The sequence below is a fragment of the Phaethon aethereus genome, assembly GCF_964289735.1.
Source record: "Phaethon aethereus genome assembly, chromosome: 9".
Lineage (NCBI taxonomy): Eukaryota > Metazoa > Chordata > Aves > Phaethontiformes > Phaethontidae > Phaethon > Phaethon aethereus.
The window spans coordinates 14,440,505-14,461,374 of record NC_138585.1 but is presented as its reverse complement, the minus strand read 5'-3'; the positions used below and the strand labels follow the sequence as shown (position 1 = coordinate 14,461,374).

Sequence of the window (20,870 nt, the reverse complement as noted above, 5' to 3'; positions counted from 1 at the left end):
CCAGCAGGAGTAGGGAAGTGATTGTGCCCCTGTACTCGGCACTGGTGAGGCTGCACCTCGAATCCTGTGTTCAGGTTTGGGCCCCTCACTCACTACAAGAAGGACGTTGAGTTGCCAGATCGTGTGCAGAGAAGGGCAACAAAGCTGGTGAGGGGTCTATAGCACAAGTCTACTGAGGAACGGCTGAGGGAACTGGGGTTGTTTAGCCTGGAGAAGAGGAGGCTGAGGGGAGACCTTATCGCTCTCTACAACTACCTGAAAGGGGGCTGTGGTGAGGCGGGTGTTGGTCTCTTCTCCTGGGTAACTAGTGATGGAACAAGAGGAAAAGGCCTCAAGTTGCGCCAGGGGAGGTTTAGGTTGGGTATTAGGAAAAATCTCTTCACTGAAAGGGTTGTCAAGGATTGGAATAGGCTGCCCAGGGAGGTGGTAGAGTCACCATCACTGAAGGTGTTCAAAAAACATGTAGACAAGGCACTTTGGGACATGGTTAGCAGGCATGGTGGTGTTGGGTTGACGGTTGGACTTGATGATCTTAAAGGTCTTTTCCAACATTAATGATTCTGTGTGTAGTAAGACTGAGCTATACTGAGGCTCTTGCACAATATGGAAAGTGTTAAGTAATGATATTTAGTGCTGAATACGGTTGTAGCGTAATAGGAATTTAGAATACATACACACTTACGAATTGTTCAATTCACCGAACGACAAGCAGAATTGAAAGCTTACAAATAGGAATAGAAGCCATTTATTTGAAAGTTTAAGCTTTGGGGGTGAGGACTGGGGGGTGGGACACACGACATTGTTGCCTTACAAAATGTGTAACTTCTGATACCTAAATTTTCAACATTACTTCTCTCAGAAAACTTAGCTTTTCTAGCTGTTTGTTTTACTTTTACTCACGACTAGTGATGAAGATTTCATATTCCTTTCTTTCCTTCAGGGAACCTAGAAAGGTTGTCCTGCATCGAGGATCAACAGGTCTCGGTTTCAACATTGTTGGAGGAGAAGATGGAGAAGGAATTTTCATCTCTTTCATACTTGCAGGAGGGCCAGCTGACCTGAGCGGAGAGCTTAGGAAAGGAGATCGCATAATTTCTGTAGGATTCCTTGCTGCTTTTATTTAAATAACAACAAAAATTTTCTCCTGCGTGGATATTAATGCCAGTTAATATGATTTATATGCAAAGAATATCATTAACTGAGCTAAATTTGAGACAATGGAACAGATGCCAATGTACTTTCAAAGTACCTTTGAGGACTTTAGTCTGCCTCAGTTTCTCCCCTGTAACCTGATGAAAATAGCACACTCCTATCTCAGAGATTTTTTTTTTTTCCAGTGGAGACATTAACTTATCTTAGTCTGGTAGCTAAGCAGGGGAGGAGGGGGGTGTCTAAATTGAAAGAATGCAGGCTTCAGAAATAAGCCTTCTAATGAGATGGAGGCAACTGGCAAAAGTGTCTAAAATTGAGTGCCGTTACTTCTTGGAGTAACTCCTAAACTTCCCGTTAGTCTTAAACAGATCCATCTCATACCTGTCTGAGGGGTTTTTCTCTATTAGTGCTGAAGGTCATAAAGATTTTGTGTGTTTGTGAAATTACTTGATTTATGGAGAATAATTTCTTTGGACAATTACATTGTAATCTGGTAGTTATTTCAGAGGAGAAAAGTAATTTTGGCTCTGCTGTTATTAGAATGCTGGTATTAAAGTGTACCTTTATTTTAGTTTGATGAAAAATACTTTTGGTCAAAAACATGACACATGCATTTCTGCTTCAGTTTTTTTCTGACACTATTTTTAAATCTGCTGCATTGAAAACAAGAATAGACAATTTCATGGAGGGTGTGGTCTGTCACTGGGTGGTGAATATAACGGTCTGTAGGCATGCCTTGGCTAAGGAGGTCCCTGAAGCCCTGTTGTAGAAAAGAGAGGTGAACCATCACAAAAAGCAACATTCTCCCTGTCTCCTTACAAAGAAAGAAAAAGGTCTTAAACAAGAAGAAAATGGACCTAGCAAATACAAATTCATTAAGTGATATACTATGATGATTACATTATTTCTTAACAGAGGGGTACATGTGAAAGAAGATTTACTGACTGGTTTTCAGTAAAGATCAGTAATCTTTGTATTAACTAGCTTGTAATGCTGGAAGCGGGGAAAACTCACATGGCATAGAAACTGTCTTCTATGATGATAAACAAACATTTATTTTGTTTTTTTATATTACTTGTAGGTAAATGGAGTAGATCTAAAAGCAGCAACCCATGAAGAGGCAGCGGCAGCCCTGAAGAATGCAGGCCAAGCAGTAACTATTGTAGCTCAGTACCGTCCAGAAGGTAAGGGTTGACTTATATGTTCAGAACTTTGTAGAAATACTACATTGTTACTTTTGTATTTCACAATTGACTTCACCCCTTAATGTGGTGGTTCTATTTTCTTTAGCAGTAGGAGAATTAAAAGACTAATTCTTTCTCTTGTTGATTCAGATGTGTTGATACAGGTGACCTAAGGAGACTGTCAGGTTTTCTTTCCTCTGTTTTATACTGAGCTGCTATTTCTGCTTATCCAGCAATTTCTTCTGGACTGCAGCTGATGCTGATTAACCGTCCTTGTGTGTTCTGCAGAAGCCAAATACTGCTTCATCACAAGACACGTATTTGTCCTCTTAGTATTTCGACAATACATTTCAAATGCCTTTGTCTGTTTGAGACTTTAAAAATTCAATAGCCTAAGATTATATGCTTACTTTGAGTCTGTAAACATATATATTATTGTTTATATATATAAGACGACATTTTTTACATCTTATGAACTGTGATGATAAACAGCTTTCTCTGATTTTGCTGAATTGGGTGGCCCATCACTAAATGGGCCTTGTCTGCTTAAAACTTTCCTTTATCACTACTGGCAAGGGGTAAGTGTAGGTGTTTATCAGGACTGGACATTGAACAGTCATCTGAAATGATCTGAAACTACCTTCATCTGAAATTTTTAGGTAGCTGATTGCATCAAACTTTTCTTCATTCTTTATTTCTTCTCTTCTGTCATGTTTCTCTTATCCTGTTCTCCCCAAGTCTTTGAAACGTTAGCTTTCACATTCCTTTTCGCTCCCCCTCCCCTCACATCAACATCATATATCTCCACTGGCCCAGGAACTCTGTCAGTAATAAGGCCAACTGTTTTGTTTGTGTCTAGTTCATGATCAAACCCCTGCAGCCAGCCCACATTGTCAATGCCTGTATTGTCCTGAGAGAGTGTGCATCCTGTTCACATGTTGAATCTGTAGATTGCCGTGTTCCAGGATTTGTTTTCTAGGAGTGCTTGCTCTGAGACTTCTTTTTAGAAAGAATAGTAAAGTCAACACTGGTTCTGGAATATGTGGTTTGGCTTTGTGTCAGTATTGTCAAATATTTCTGTTGATACCCATTTGGCCTATTCTCTGCTTAGCTCTTCAGCGTTGTAACAAGTGGGTCGAATTGTTACACCTTCTTCCTCCCTGCACAGGGATCCCTCACCGTAGTGAGAAATAATACTTGTGCTTTTATTTGCCCATGAGTTGTCCTTTTGAGCATCTGGTCACATTTTTATTTACAGAGGGCATTCTTGGTCACTATTTTCTTCTGCCAGGAAGACATGTTAAGATGTGGCTTTTAGTAGCAGAATAAATATTTCTTTGGTAGAATATATCCCAGGATATAAGCGCTTTCTTTTCCCCTTTTCAAAAAATATATCCAGACTGCATGCAAAAGGAGCAATTTTTCAGTTTTCCTTTCTGGAATTCAGGCTTTGGAAAGAAAATAATTCCTTCATACTCTGAAAGTCAGAACTCTCTTTTCCTTTTAGAATAAGACAACTAAGCATTTTGGATGGTTCCTGTTCTTTCTGCATTGGAAATAACAGCTTTCTTCATTAGCGCTTGTCCAAGTAGATAACTTATTTTCTTGAAACATGTATTGAAGTGCTTGGCTGACTGATGGAATTTTGAGTCATTGCCCAGAGCAACATACGCTGCTGCTTAAAAATTTCTTGGCTGTCACTTGTAGACTTCAAACCTAGAGCTGTACTCATTCCTTCATGATTACTGAAGCATTCAGAATAAGACTGCATGCAGTTGAGCTGTATTGAGAGTGCAATTCTCAAAGAATTATAGGGCCCATTTGAGAGGATGCATGTGGGAGATGTTACTTGAATTACCCTAGATTATGGGCAGACATCTGACACATTATTCAGAGAAAGAATTTTTTTTTTTTAAGGTGTTTGGTTTGCGTGACTCTGTCTTTTTGAAGCAGTGCTTAAAATCTACATTTGGAGTGAAGGTGTTGGAAGCATGTTAGGACTTACTCTACCCTCTTAAGTATACCATGAAGGAAAAGTGTAACTAGGAGATAGAGATTCATTGTAGTTTGTAGGCAAAGTATGAATTGACAGTGCATTTTTCTTTACTTCTCGTAAAAGAGGTTGAATAGAACTCCAGCTGTCAACTTCTTTCAGATCTGGTGTGGGAGGTAAATTGGATCAGATACTCACTGTTCATATCTTAAAGAATAATAAAGAGAATATTTCCTTAAAGGTTACTGTTTGTTTATTATCATAGGAAAGCAGTCTGTCTGAGATTTGACTTTCCAAATAGAAGATATTCTATTGAATACACTGATTGAGTGTACTTGATAAAAGTGCATATGTTCTTTGATCATCTTCAGATTTTCTAAATTATAGCTGCAGATGATCATCTTTTTCCCTTACTTGATTCATTTAAGTTGGGAAATATATATATATGTATATATAATTATCTGTGTTTTTTGTTTGTGCCATTAAAAAAAAAGGTTAACAAGTATTAAAATGAAGCGTTCATAAAATTATTGTTCATCCTTGGTATTTCTTAAATGTCTTTGTAGAGATGAAGAGCATTGTTTATAATTGCTTGTATTGCATAGGTATTTTATTTATAAATCCAGCAGGATTTTGTAAAAGATGCTGACAGCTAGGAGAGATCAAGGAGATTCTAGACATCCATCAGGGCTCATTATAACTGGGTAAATAGATTCAGTATGATAGGAGCATTTGGAAGACACATGGGACCAGCTCACTTCACTCCCTGTAATTGTATATGACAGTTTGTATGTTCATAGATGTGGTGGGGAATGCTAATTTATGTTTTTACATCCTACCACATTAGCTCTATCAGAAATTCCCCATTTGTCTTTCTCCTCGGATTTCTGTGAAAAGAGGATTTTTGCAAGCAGTTCTCTCACAGAAAAGCCTGAGTAGGCTGTAGAAAAATTAATCTTTGGAAAACCCCTATAATGGAAAGGGTTGAATTTTCTGTATCTGTCTCTTTAAATCCAGTTAGACAACGTGATTTATCAAACACTAGTTACTGGACTTGGGGTAGGCTAATATAGCTGAATGATACTGCTATTTTTATATCTGGCTCAAATTACATAACTGCTGACTGTTTTCCCTTAAATCTCAGAAATGTTCGTTGGTTATAGAGTGAGTGAAAACATTCCCAAGAATATCCTTCTGGGCATTCATTTAGCTTCCAGTATTGTTCCGTAAATTCAAGAGATGCCTTACAAAATTTTCCTGCTATAATGAATCAAATTTCAGCAACTTACCAGCATTCTTTGGGACAGCTAAAAGTCAAATAGGGAGTGTGAAGATATTCTGTTTATAGAAGCGACTCGTACCTCAGGCACCACTTCTGTACTACCACAGTTGTAGTCAGTTGGTTTCTGCTTTCTCCTGTAGAGCCTATGCTTTATCGTGCAACTTATCTGTGACTATTGTTGCAAAATGTTGAGACACCTATTGGGTTGTACTTGTACGTACTTTTGTGGTACATACCGTGTTATGATCCCTAGTTGCAGAGACCACTAGGTTTGAGCCTGCTGGGGCTGGATGCTGCAGAAGAGCCATCCATGGTAGGAGAAGAGCAGAAGTTTGGGAAACGGGAATTATCCTGTAGAAGTGGGGCGAAGTCAGGATGTCATTCTCATTTTCTTGTTTGTTTGGAAGCTTCTCCTTATTCCCCGACTCGTACTACAAATTTCTATCTCCTTTCAAGACATCATTCATAAATAAAAAGAGATTTTGCTTTACCATGAGTTCCACTGGAAATAAAGTACCATGACATGCAGCAGTTTCAAACAAAATGATGTTGCTTCAATACACAACAGCATTTTGATGAGCCATTTTCATTTGTGGAATTTTCTGAGCCATTTCACTTTCTTGTTCCTCCCTGACTCTGCAGAGATACCAGGGCCACACTGCCGTCTTCCTTCTTTGGGTTTTCAACAGGTGTAGGGTGGCAAGGAAAAATTGTGATATTAGTGTGGAAGAATGAGAGGAAACTCTGGGCAATTTGGATATATGTGTATCTTCTGGGAGTGGGGATTCAGAGATGGTCAGAATTCTGATCATGCTGTGCAGTGGGGATATAGGAACATGAGAGTCTCAGTGCTTGAGGGGAATGTAGTGAGGAGAGGAGCAGCAAGGGGGAAGTATAGGACTGTCCAGAGGTGTACAGCTCTTGAAGGGCTCTCCTCTCATTCCACATTGAAGTTTCCATTGTTATGTCCATTCAAATTAAAAGGTCCATCTAAGCCATTTTTATGTGTTTTGAGGATGACGTAATAATAGTGTTACCTCAAAATTGAGAATTTCTGGAAGGTTAGATTTTGACATTTTGAAAAGGTATGAGGTACCTGTAGGCTACCATAACTGTATTATAGCTTGAGTGCATTTAAGTGTTTAAAAATAAGAAAAATAGCTGAAGAAATACATTAGAAATATGAAAATATATTTGTATGAAATTGGATAGAAAATGATTTTGTGGATTAAACCTTTTTTGTTTCTCAAGGATTCGCCTGACATGCAAAAAGCCCCAAAATTATAATTTTAACTAGTACAGCAGTCTTTTCATGTGAGTTATCAGCTGCCTGTTATTTAGAATCTACATTGGTCGTCTTTGTAATTCGGCTGATCAAGTCCATCTCTATATATCCACTTTTTTCTGAAAGAGTAGTAAGATTGTTATGTGATCAGATTAGCTCTGTGTTCTTAGGTGATTGGGTGGATCAGTGTAAGATTCGCAGAAGGTGGAGCCAAAATCTCAAGAGAAGATTTTAAGGTATTTTTTGCAAAAGATCTTCTGAATGTATTTGTTCATATAGGTAGTTAACACACGTTTTTCTGTCAGCTTTATTAAAGGAAAAAAGTGATTCTCCATTGCAAAATGTATTCAAGATTTATAGTTCAATAAAAATGCCTCATACTTTGTTAGCCAGATTTTTAGGTGGATTTTCACATTTTTTTTTTGTTTTGAAGGAATGTATTCATCTACTGAAAATAAGATCCAAGTATGACAACTTTGTATTTTTCGTTCTCTCTTGTCTTTAAAACAAAAGACGGAGGGGAAAGGAGACAAGAAGGGGAAGCTTTGTTATAGCTTACCATTCAATGGCCAATATTTGGCCAATTTTTCTGTTTGTATCAAGAGGGTGAGCTTCCCTTGTTTTCTAGCCGAGTACATGGATTGTCTTAACCAAAGGTAGTTTAAAAGATCAGTACATCCCAATTTCATAAAATGAAAAATTCTTAAAAATAATTAAAAAGTTTATCCTGGGATATGTGGTCTCCAGTCTTCCAAACTTTTGTTCCTGCTTGTTTTGTACCTAGTTCTACTCATTTGCAAGTAATCCAGATTAATCAATACAAGTACCTTTAAAATCAGGCCCATCGAGGCTAAAAGAAGGGTTCTGCTATATATAGTCCTGATAGACACTATAAGGCGGCTTACACATGTTTTAATCCTTTAAAACCTCACTCCTGCTCTTCAATATAATACATAAAATTGTTTGTCTTTCTTTAAGAACAGTTCATCTTTTTATAAGTTACGAATGTGTGGTAAACCTTCGACAACATTTTTGGTGGATTCACTGCAGCAGTGACTGGACCTAGTCTCCTCCTGAGTTTTGCAGGCTCTGCAGGAGGTGTTCTTAACTAAATACAAATGCAGTTTTTCTAATCTGTTTTGAAATTCCGTGGCCTAGTCTTTCAAGTGATTAATGAGGTACAAGCTCATTACACATTAGAGTGCGTGAAAGCCACCAATAATATGTGGAATGCATTGTGGTCTCTCTCAGGTCATGTTAATATAAAACAACGAGTATTGAAGCAAAGTAGTATCTCTTAAAAAATGATTTATGATGTTTTTATTCTGGTCTATACATTTTAGTAGGTAACCTCTTTGCTAGTGTTTTTGAGTGGTTGTACTAAACATGCTAGACTCCACAACCTCCGTACCAACTGAAATTTATACTACAGTCTGTAACAAGAAGAGATGTGTAAAACGTGAATGGTACCTATGAATTTATCAAATACCAGTATAGATAATCAAGGGATGGTAGTAGTACATAACTAGAACTCCAAGTCCAACTTCAGTCATCTATATGCTTTGGCAGTCCCGCCTCACAAGCTTAGAATGAAAACAAATGGAAGGTCAATACAAGGTAAGTGTGATGGTGGCCGCCCTAACTTACTACCAGGTTCTGTTTCTCAGTTTGTTTGGAGGCACCATGAAAAGGAAAATTGAGTATTCTGAGAGTGGAGAAAAGAATATAAATCAGTAGTTACATAAAATTGTCAGCACAAGAGTCCTGCTTTGACAGATCCAATGGGTCCTGCTAAAAGAGGGCTTCCTACAGACAGATGGGAAGAGGGAAGCAAGGGGCATACTTTTTTAATTAAAGTGAAGCTTTTCAGCTCTTCATGGGTTCAGTATATGTAAGATCTCTGCTTCTCAGTGCTGTGCTGCCATCTGTTCCCTGTACACACGTCCATGCTTCCATGAGCTGCTTTTCCTTCTGTACTCATTGCTGAATTTTCCATCCCTTGTCATAGTCTTCTGTTCTATTCCCCCATTTGCTAGAACGTATATTCCAGACCAAATTAATTTTCATTGCAGCCTCTTTTTTTCCTCTTCCCCTGCCTGTAGAGACTACTCCCCATGTATCTGTGTTTATCACTATCCTTTTATTGCCCACTAGATAGAGAGTCTAGGAGAGCTTCACTGCTCAGACCCTTTCTCTGAAGTTTTGATTTCTGTTAAAAGCAAGCACTGATATTGAAAACATCATAGTTTTCTAGGTAAAATCAGTTCAGGAGCAGAGGACACTTCCAGGATTTCCTAATCTCCCCTTGCCCTCACTCCTTTTTGTTCATTACTCTGCAATATGTGCAGACATGAAATGGAGCAGCTTTATTCCAGTTTTGAAACATCTGCTTATCCAGTATAATTTTGAAGTTTAAACTTGAGCCCAGATGTATCCATACAATGTTCTTAACTGATTATGTGTAAACCAGGGTCGGTTTGGGGTTTTTTTTTCTTTGGTGATGGTGAGGTACTGTTGGATAAATGCCATGAAGCAGCAGATATTTGCTTCCTCAAGCTCTATGTTATGATAGCATGTACTACTCCCTCCCTGCCCCTAACATTATTGGAAACTTTGAGAAAATTCTAGCCAAGAAGAGATACCATTATTCTTATGTTCTTATTGCATTGCATTTCATGCCAGTCTTGCTGCCTGTTCCCCTTTATTTGATGTATAGCATCGGCAGCTTTCCTAAAATTCAGAACATTAGAAGAGATCCTGAGTTAAGTCCCATTCACTGCTGTTGCATATACATCAGGTTGCAGATACTGGTCCAGTCCTTACCTGAAAGGATTGAGGGTTTGGTTTGTGTGGTTCAGTTTTATTTTTTAATTTCTTGGGGAGGGGGGCTGGGGTGTTTGTTGTGCCACCATAGTTCTTATTAAATTAATGTTTCGGAGGCACAATGTTTTGGGGGCTGTGGAAATTGGAAGGATATTTGTAGATGGAGTTCCTATGACCAGCCTAATCCATTTGGATTAAAGTCAGTTGTGCTTTTTCATTTAAATAGATTATGTCCTTTCTGTTTGGTTACCCCGATCACATTTGACCAGAGACCACTTGTATTCCTTCTCAGAAAAGCTCTTCATTTCCTCTTAACCAAGAAAGCAGAGTGTCCTTTTTATCTTGATCACAGTGCCTGCTCCAGCTCCAAATTTCTGGAATGTTGAAGTGGCAAAATAAAACTCTAAAAAAAGAAGTTTTATATTTATATGTGCGTTATACGGCTTTGTTGCACTTAGCTGTATGGGAATTTATTCTGCTATTCACTGTGATTTAGGGGAAAAGTATGATAAATTTTGTCATACACTGTATATGTAATATTATGCATACCCCATAAGAAAGAAATGAATTGTAAAGAAAACAGTTCTCTAGCATTTGGGAGAATTTAGTGATGATAAGCTGATGATTACCTGAAATAGGTAATTTAAATATACAATGAAATTCTGTAAACTGAAAATACTGGAGTATAGGAGAGTACTTGAAGGGAAGGTATCACTGTGCCTTGTCTAGTTCTCATCCCTAAATACTTGCTTTCTCAATAGTGTGACAAATAAGTCTTAAACTAAGACAGTGCTTTTGCTTTTATCTGGTACTTCTGCTGTTACATTATTTTAGCTAAGGGGTTTCTTAGTCACCTATGTCTGCTATACCCATTATATGAAGTCTTGCATTAGTGTAAATTTGATGCTACTTCTCTGTAATTTGTTTGCCCTCCACCCACCATTTAATGAGTAGTTACTGCCGGGATTGATTAAAAACATAGAGGTGTGTAGGTAATTTTCTGGTGCTTCTGTAATCAAATAAAATTGCATTTTGTATGGATCGCAGGTGATACGCATACATCTCGGATGTGAGTCTCCAGTCTTGCTACTAGCTGTTGGCTATTGATATTCCCCTCTTGTAGAATATGCCAAGATGGAGGAGCTGTGGACAGTCTTTTGACTGCTCGCCTGCAACTACTTTCCTACATTTCATAAACTACCAGATTGCAGCAGTGTTCTTCAGTCTAGTAAGAGATTGAGGGTGCTAAAGACAGTTGATGCCCAACTCTTAATCATAAAGATGGAAATATAACAACTCCTAGACAGATTAGCAGAGCTCATACTTGGCTTTTTAATGTCAAAGTTGAACCAAGCCTAATTAGTCAACAGGGGATAGGGACTGATCTGTTGGGTATCCGTGGGGTACTGCTTTTCTGGTGCTATCAAGAGTCCTGCTGTTGTCTTACTTTCTGTTTCCACCATTAGTTTCAGTACCACTGTACCTAAAAGCCAGCTTTCTCTTTAAAAACAAAAGTCCTGTCTACTTTTCAGCTCCAAACCCAATGATTTTGAGATTTCTGTCCATCCTGTTCCTCCCAAAACCTTCTGTAAGAGGAATATAGCTCAAATTTTTAGCTTGCTTTGCATCAAAGGAGCTCGCCATATTCCATCTGCACAGTGTTTAAGCTTTTCCTAAATATGACATTTCTTGGCACCCCTTCTTTTTGAGCATAGACCTTTCTCAATCCCAGCCCATTAGTTTCCTTTTTCGCTTTACTGGTATGGCAGGAGCCTCTATGTAGAAATTATTCTCCTTCTTACTCCTACACTGTCCCTGTCACTCATTCAGAACTTAATTCCCAGAAGTTCTCATGAGAAAAATAAAATTACTCCAAAAAACTGCAAGACCAGCAACCTGAAGCTGGTGTATAGGATAAAGTAGAGTTAAGTGGTAGGGAGGAATAACCTCCCCTGTTAACTCTCTTACGTCCTACATGCTACCTAGGAGGAAATCTGCTTCTTCGAAGAGATGACACATGATACTTTCTTAACAGAAGTTTGTAGTCTGTTCCAGTAGCTCTGGCAAAGAACTGCAGCTATGTTTGGTACTGAACAGGCTGTAGCACAAGAAAATTCTTGGGTTATCTGGTCTTTTCCATCCTTACTTTCCTTTCACACAGGGGGCATTAAAAATCTCTTATGTCAGAAATCTCTTGTAGTATGTTTGAAGTTTAGAGCTTTAATCTTTCAAAATACCAAAGAAACAGGTGAGACATTTAAAAGATAGTGATCTCAGGTATAAATTAGTAAAATGAGGTGACTTACCCAAGGCCATGCAGTGCAGCAGTAGCACAGCAGTAGTGTATTCTCCCTCTGCATCTGGGTCCTTCCCCTAAAAGATACTGCTTTCTAAAAAAATGTTGTCTTCTCACCTTCCTCTTAGGTTACCATCCTGTCATCTTACATTCTTTTCCTATTAGTGATAGCATTGGTAGTGGTGGAAACAATGTTTTTGTTTCACTTGTCGAACAACTTCATCAGTCTGATTTAATGCTGGTCACTTATTTGATCTGGATTTTTATTTGTAAAAAGGTGGTTTTAAAAACCAAGACAGTATCTTAAAATCTACTAGCTTTGGGTTTTGAAAGGATAAAAGTCAGGCTTATTTAAGAGACTTCATGTTGTCATAATCTGTATAGGGTTAATTATAGTTACTATTGCTAGAGCATCAGATTTATAGTTCCCTTGATGAATAAAGTGATATAGCAGAAACTAGTTCACAGAACATTCTTCTGTTAACTTAATTTTTTTTTTCTTCTTCTTTGGTTAGGCTGTAAGCCTTGGTGCTGTCGCTGAGTGTGTGGGGAGAAAGTGCTACAGAATGTAGTATGAAAAATTATTCGTGGTATTTAGATAACTGTTGGAGGAACCGTAGTTTAGAGATTTCTTCAAGATCTTTTCATTTTAGAGACCTCTTTATCCATCTTGCTTTTTCTGAGTAAATTTGACACCCGCAGGGAATAAGGGTGCAGCTCGGAAGAGCAACACATTACCCAGTTCGGCAGCTGCGTGCTTGCACACACCCTGGCTCTCCCAGTGTTGACTTGTTATAATCTGGCATCACGTGTCTCCTGGCGAAGGTGGTGGCTGCAGAACATTTCCTTTAACTAGAAAGGTTTTACAAGTGGATCTGTTGATCCTGAAGTCCAAACTGTTCAACTGAAGGAAAAACTTACTTGTTTTGAGTTCAGGTTTTATGCTGACAGCATGTAAGTACCTTGCTTCAGGAAATGTTTGTCCTGAAGAAGCTATTACTATTTTACTGCCTGCCTGTGTAGCTAAAATCAAATGCATATAGCTTAATTTTTTAGTACACAGTGCTGCTTAAGAACACAATCTGTTTTTCCAGGATTAACATTGTACATAATTCTATAGAGGGAGTTGTAAACAGCATTAGAGATTCAAAGTGGATCGAGATTCATGCCAGAATTCTGGACTTCTTTTTTTCCTTTCCTGAGCTCCCATGGGAGCACTGTCTTATTCAGAAAATGTTTTGCATATTTCCCGCCTTATAGTGCTAAATTCTTTATCTAATTCAAGTCCAGTAATTTTAAAGTATCTGTTCAATATTGTTTTTTCAGGCACTTTTCATTCCCATTTCTTAACATTTAAAATTCAAAATATATAATTCTTGATTATAAACATGTATTTCAGAGGTATGTTCTGAAGTTTTCTTTTTGTCATGGCTTAAAGCGTCTGTATCAGTCTTTTTATTACTATGAAAATGGTAATTGCTAGTAGAAATGCTTGTTTTAATTAGGGGAAAAAATAGTTACTGTGAACTATAGATTAAAAACATGAAAATTTTAAGTATAATGGATATTTGCTTCTGTTTATTTGCTTTGCCTAATCACAATTCTTTCAAATTTTATTTCAGTTAATATTAGTAAAGGTAAAACTTCACATAGCTTTTAGTTACAAAACATAGTGTTTAATAAAAATGTTGGGGTTTGAGAGGTTTTTTCCTTGTATTAAAAAAACTGTAACAAATTCTTGTTCTCAGAGATTTTCAGCATTTTTGTGAGTAATTTAATTACCAAAGTGCAGAGGAAATTAATTGCAGTCCCTCCCTTTCTTACAGAATACAGTCGTTTTGAAGCTAAAATACATGACTTACGGGAACAGATGATGAACAGTAGCATTAGTTCAGGATCGGGATCTTTGCGAACGAGCCAGAAGAGATCCCTATATGTCAGGTAATTATCTTTTTCACAGTATTGCTCATGGGTTTTTCTGCTTTTCTGTAGACTTACTCTTTCTGTATTTGCATTTTTATGCAATTATTTACTTACTATTGAACTTAACAAGTTGATATTTATATGCAAAATATATTAAAAATAAAGCTTAATTTAGATTGATTAATGGAATACAGTTGAAAAAGATGTGCTAGCCCTGAGAATCCTGTATGAAGTTTGAAGAGTAGTGCTTTTACTTGCTTTTTGTCCTGCCTCTGAGAGATGATAATCCTTCAGCAGAAATGTGTATTTATTCAAGTCAGTGTATGTGAGGTCTTAACAACTTGCTTAATTCAATTTCTGGTTTTGGTGACAATTGTCTTCATATTCTCCCTTGTTCAGTTCTTGAGTTCAAATTTATAGTCTCCCTTTACTTAAGCTTTGACAGATTTCTATCTTATTTCCTTCAACTTACTTTAGTTGTATTCTCAGCTTGCATTAAAAAAAAATGTTATTTCTAGATCCAGTAGCATTTTGTCGCAGAATGTTTTCCATGGTAACCAAGAGAGCAAATGCATCAAAGCAAATGAACTGAATATTATTCATTAATTTATTCATATAGAATTAAACATAAAAGAGGCTAAAAGGAAGTGGAAATATAAAAGAGCATGAAGCAGTTAAGAAAATAGGTGGTTTCACCAGGAAATTGTGGCAAGGTGCAACTCATTAATGTGCCAGCAAGCTCCTATATCGGTTATCATACACTGATAAAGCGTAAAGTTTCAAGTATGGAATGTGAGTAAAAGGATTGCATTTTTAAAAATCAATCGATTTTTGAGATCCCTGAACCAGCTCATCTCTGGGTTGAATAAGGGCCAGCAGTAGCCTCTTGGCAGGGGCCAGAACATTTTAGTAGAGCAGGTAAGACTTCAGTAATGCTGGTGCTTGGGTTAAACTTGGTTTAAAATGTTGTAGGACCTCACTGGCTTACCTGCTAAAATCCTAGGCTCAGGTGCTGTTGGCTTTTCCCATCTGAAGCAGATACTGGTTTGTTCATGATGCTGTTATCTGTTGAGCTATGGGAAAGGAAGCAAGTCTCACACAAGGCAGTTACCTGAGGAATTGCATCTATGCTCAGAAAAGTCTCAGTCCTTTGCAACCTATTTCTGAAGGCTTTGAAACAAATGTAGAAAATTACTCATACAGGGCTTCTGTTTAGATTGACTATAATGTGTAGCGCTTGTGTTTTGACCTATTATTTTAGTAGCTTTATCTGGATTCTGTTTTTGCAGAGCTCATCTTGTTGGGTTTTTTTTTTGTACTTTGCCTTAAATATTTGTGGGGGGGTCAAAATGCAAATCTGTAAGGATAAATGCCTTAAATACTAAAGATATGTGCTTGATACCATGGTTATCCATGTCTTGGAATTTCCACAGGTAGGTGTATATACAGATATTGTGGCTACATCTTCTTCCTTCCCATAATCCCAAGATTTATCGCTTTATCCCTCATCCTATAACTAAGCCTAAGCAATTCTAAATGCTTTTGTTTTGCCTGGTTTGCTATAGCCTGATTAGGTTCTAAAATGCTTGTGCTCATGTTCACGCATTGGTCTGGTATTTTAAGCCACTGACAAGCATTTTGTGTTTAGGTAGCTTTTATTCTATCGATGGAAGTTGTTATCTGTAAATGATTGAGGTTGAGCTTTTGACTTTGCCAGCTGCTGCAGAAGATGCAGCCTTCTCCAGCTTGTTCGCCAAAACCTCGTGGAGACTGGTGATGCCCTTTACCAAGTCTCAAAAAATTTTCTTGGAATCATCTTTATTATAAGTCAGAACAAAAAAATCTAAAATGCAAAAATTCCTCAGGAACAGTACTTTTCCACCCACATCTCTTAACAGAGGGTGCTGCTAGGGCTTTTGAGATCTACTCTTGTCATCACACCAAAAGATGCCAAAGACTGGTAGGCAACTTTGTATACACAGGATGGGTTCACATCTGTTCTGTCTGGTTTCTGATGTAATTTTGACCTCACTGAAGTAAGTTTTATGAATCTTTTCACATATTGCTAGATACTGACAGAATATTTTAGTTATCCAGCTTATTCCTTGTTATAAGTCACTCTATGTTCATTCTGTACTTTTAATTGTATCAATTCAAAGCTGATTTTAGTAACTGAAGCGATCTTTTTTCTGTAATATTTGGCTTTGGATATGCCTTAAAGGATTCCAGTTACATAATGTAATGCTGAATTGAATGGTAAATCCAACAGTAAAGTGTTTATAGGCATTCAACCATAACAGTAGAAAACCTATCAAATAAAAATACTCTAAAAATAATAATCTCTGGTGATTTCTCAAAATCATGGTAACAAAATAGCAAAATCAGATACATCATTGTGTCCCTGTAACTGAAATTTGATATCTTTGTGAATAGTCTGCCTGGAAACAGCATTTTGGGGGTGTTAGGTAATATTAAGGAAAAGACAGTTGCCTGAAAATGCAATTTGAAGTAAAATAGCAGATTTTTTTTTTCTTAATTGGTATGTATATCAATACACGATGAATAGCAATATAACAGTCCTTGGAGGGCAATACAAATATAGCAATTCAGCAGCATCTAGCTCTTAATTTGCACATCTAATTCTCTCCCCTTGACTAATTAAAGTGCACTGATTTCATGGCCTTCTCTTATTTTTGCTTTAGATCTCTCTGATCTTTATGCTAAAAAGAGAGAGGTTCTCTCATACAATGTTTCTGGTTTTGCATCTGGACTATGTCTATATGCTCTCCTCCATCTGCAGATTCAGAAATGATGTGTGAAAAAGTGAGATACTTTCAGCGTATCAAGTTTCTGTGATAATATGTTGATAGGGAGTAAAAATGAGTGTGGCCAGGTAAAAAGACGTTCTGGAAAATTTGGCACTGTTAACATAGCCATTAAATTTTCAGCTTTGAAGCATAAACACTCATGAAACATGAAACTTAAGTTTCTGTAGACTTGTGAGTGAAGGAACCAAGTTAGCTTTTGTAGTGCTGTTTAGTTGCTGAGTAATACAGGGTGAAATGAAAGGGAGGACTTGATGCTTTCTCTGTAAAAAGATTTTTATGACTCATTTAAATGCAAAGAGAACTTTAGAGTAAATATCGTGGGACTGCATTCAAAGCAGTAGTTGATCAGGAATGCCAAATTTCTTTTAAAGTAAGTTAGTGTTTATAAATAAATGTATACATGGTATTGTTAATCTGTATTAAATATCCCCATACAGGAAGTTAATAAAAGAGGTATTTTTATACACCAGTCTGTAGATAAATGTGTCATCTTAGCTGTGAAATGTGTTCTCATTTGATGACTTGCTAGGCATACAGGAAAAGCCATGTTAATCAGTTGGAATGGACTGAGTTTTTTGTTAATTCTCTTTGCTTTTTGGCTCATTTATTTGGTTGTTTGTTTCTGGTGTTCCTATAAATTTTATCTGCATAGTTTTGTATGTGACACCCTAATTAATCTTATTATAAAACTATCTTTATCAGCTTTTACTTTTTTCCCCAATAAAATTATTTTTCTTGAAGTGACCTTACAAGAGGAAAAGTATTTCATAAAACTGCCTTTCATTGTGCAAAAACTATTCAGTTTCATTTATCTAGCTTGAAGAGCACATGTTGATAATACATGTTTTTATCCATTTGTGCTTCCATTTCAATACACTGTGAATTTTTTTTCTCATGCAGTAAACATGTGTTAATGCTGTTAGGCCCAGCTCATTGCTCATATAAGTTTATATTGAAACTGAAACTTAAAAGTTAAAAGTAGTGGTAGAAATCCATTGCTTGAATGCTAACAAGAATTCTCAGGAAACAAATTTCAGGATGTGTGTAATTAATTCAGTAAAAATGTAAACAGCTTGAATGTGCATTAAAAGTACATAATAGATTATGTGCAGTTTATTTTGAGATATGGAATGATATATGTCCACAGTGCTTCTTGAACAAGCAGCATGTGCAGAACAAACCTGGAGGAATAACGATGAGGTGTATAATTTTCTTACCTGCAGTATTTGGACTATTTCAAAGAAAATAAGAATTGTGATTTTTTTAAAAGAATCTGGATATCTTAACTGTTACAAATGCTTCTGCAAACAAGATAATAAGTAAAATTGAACAGACATTTTTATTTGCTCTGAACAGAGATAAAAGTACAAGTTTTACACATAAAGCAAATGTTACCAAATTAAACTGAAGGATAATAAAGTGGAGGTTGTGCTACTGAAGGAAGGTGCTATTTCAATCTCCAAGCACTTTCAAAATTGAAAGCCTAAATTTTACTATAAATTTTACAAATTAAAAGTATTGCACATTTAAATATAGGGCTTGGTGTATCACGAGAGTAAATATTTTGAAGCCATTTTAAAATGTCTGTCGTCTTGTATGCTCGTTGGAAAATACTTATTAAAACTTTTTCCTTGTTTTGAAAGGTTTTTGCTACCTTTTTATGGCCCCAGAAAGGCATGGTGTCTTAATCAACTCTGATTTTTCAGTAGACCTTATGCTAAAGATGAATTGTTCTGACAGAAAATGTTGAATTTTTTCCCTGTAAGCAATTTGACATTGGTTATGAGCAAGTACAGTTCAAACCCAAAGAAATACACTCTGTGCTATAGAAAAGGAAAATTCACAAAATTAAAATACATTTTGGGGCAAACCGTTATGACTTACAGGTACTTAGATGGCTTAAAAAATTCTAAGACATCAAAAATCCTGCAGAAAAAGGTATGCAAGACTAGTGTTTGGAAGAAGAAACTAACTGAATTTGGTCAAGGAAAAGGACACCATTTTAAATCATTGCATTGTAATCTATTGCTGCTACTTTCCTAAGGTTGAGATGGATTTGGTATCAAGTCTCTAAATCGAGATAAGGTATTGTTTAGAAAACACATCACTGACAAACTTATGAGCTTGCAGATGAAATAAAGTTGGGGATTTTTTGGCCTGTCATACAGGCACTTCTCACTTTTCGTAGGTGAGATTCATACGCCTTTTGCAAATGTAAAATAAAGAATCCTTTATAAGGTGTAATCTTAGGAGTATCTCTTAGAGTTTGGTAGAAGGCTCCTGTCGTCATTCATTTCCACATCTTCACTAAACCCTCAATTGTGCTGGGAGAAACATACCGCAAGTCTCTTCAGTTCCTCAGGGAACCGATCCAGATATAAAATGATCTAACAGGGAGAAAAGAAATTAACTTTAACCCAGATCAGTTCCACCGTATGATGCACCATGTGCCTTTCCAGACAATTGTACTTTCATAAGAAAGAAGGAGGAAGGAATCGGTACAAAGCAGGCGTGTGGGTATGGATAATAGTGGACTTGCATAAACCAAGCTTGCTGGCAAAGGGAATGTTAATAAAGCTGTACCCATGCAGCAGGTGTTCTGGTATTGCTAGTGCCTGTTATTTGAAAACAGGCTACCTTAGAAAAAAGGATGAGACTCTCTTGAAATGGTTGGGAATTTTCCAAAAGAATGTAAATGAAGTTCTTTGCCTTTGGGTACCGCAGTTAGCAAAGTTGTGTTCAGATCATATTTCTAAGCTTTCTTTTTTTTCCCGCCACCCTGTGAGCAGGATATTGACTTTCATTTTAAACACAGTAATTTTTATTTAATAAAATAATTCCAATTTTTAACTTGATATAAAACAATGTACAGAACTTTTGACAGTGCTGTATGCTTCAAATACTTGCCTTTTTTTCTTTAGGCTGACATGTACTTTGCACAGAGCAAGTTACTTATTGAATTGCAGGAGGCATCTTCTATGGACGTTTTGCAAAGTACTAGCATTCTGCTCTGGACAAAGTTTGTTCTCATTCATTAAAACTTCTAAGTGTGTGTGAATACTGCACTATATATTCTCTGTGTGTGTATATATATGAGAGAGAGAGTGCATTCAGCATTCTTGTTTTAAGCAACTGTCAGAATGATGCAGTTGTTGGTAAACAACATAGGCAGCTTCATATTTGTGCTATTCATACTCCCATGCTTTTCTTGCTTTTTCTATGTTTGTTTTTTTCTTTTCAATGTAGAGCTCTTTTTGATTATGACAAGACTAAAGATAGTGGCCTTCCAAGTCAAGGATTAAACTTCAAATTTGGTGATATTCTCCATGTCATTAATGCTTCTGATGATGAATGGTGGCAAGCACGGCAGGTAACTCCAGATGGAGAAAGTGATGAAATTGGAGTTATCCCAAGCAAACGCAGGTATGTCGTGATATTTTATTGACTTTGAGGTGACTTGAATACATACATTGCATATGCTTTGCTCTTTGTTGTTAATTCTGTATCACATCAGCCACTTATGTGGGGTTTTGGGGTTTTGTTTTTGTTTATTTTTAATAATCTGTAGTGGGATTCTGACTTAATGAGAAGTTTGTTAAAATCCTATTTAGCCTTAGGAGTTGCATGCTGAAGTTGATAAAGGTGCTCCAAGTCCATTTCTCTTTTCTCACTGTAAGCAAGTTACGGGTTTAATAACGTTATACCATCTACGTATGAAAAGGTGCAAAGTACATTTTGTTTGAATCGTGACACTGTCATGAATTCTTTCTACCCAAAACTTAGGAAACTGGAAGGTCTTTCTTTGGTGGCCAGAGTAAACAGAGACTAGGTGTTTGCTGGCATATCGAGAGACCCAAATAAGAGATTAGGTGCTTTGAATCTTAGTATTTGCTGTTGACTGGTAATTGAGGCTGCTCACTTATTGTGACATGCTTTTTCTTTTTGCCCCCCGATTTACTGAACCTGTATAATTACAAAATACTCCAATAGCCTCACAGTTCATCACTTGAGAAATAATACTACTTTTCCAATAGTCTGCCACTAGCAGGCTGCCATTTTCTGAAGGTGTCAATCACTAACAAAAACCTGTACTACGAAAGGTAC

The 20,870-nt window shown here is 36.9% G+C and overlaps 1 protein-coding gene across 6 annotated transcripts in view; it reads left to right on the top strand.

Moving 5' to 3' along the window:
* The window catches only part of DLG1 (discs large MAGUK scaffold protein 1), a gene marked incomplete at its 5' end in the record, with an annotated part of 140,766 nt that overhangs the window by 96,744 nt on the left and 23,152 nt on the right, over positions 1–20,870 (top strand). For 5 of the 6 annotated variants that reach the window (XM_082003803.1, XM_082003805.1, XM_082003804.1 and 2 more), the window contains 4 exons: positions 941–1,097; positions 2,234–2,336; positions 13,842–13,956; positions 20,013–20,189. In XM_082003803.1, coding sequence (XP_081859929.1) covers positions 941–1,097; positions 2,234–2,336; positions 13,842–13,956; positions 20,013–20,189 — 552 coding nt within the window. Of the gene's footprint in view, positions 1–940; positions 1,098–2,233; positions 2,337–13,841; positions 13,957–20,012; positions 20,190–20,870 lie in introns of those variants that run through there. The other variant, XM_082003806.1, reaches the window with a different exon arrangement.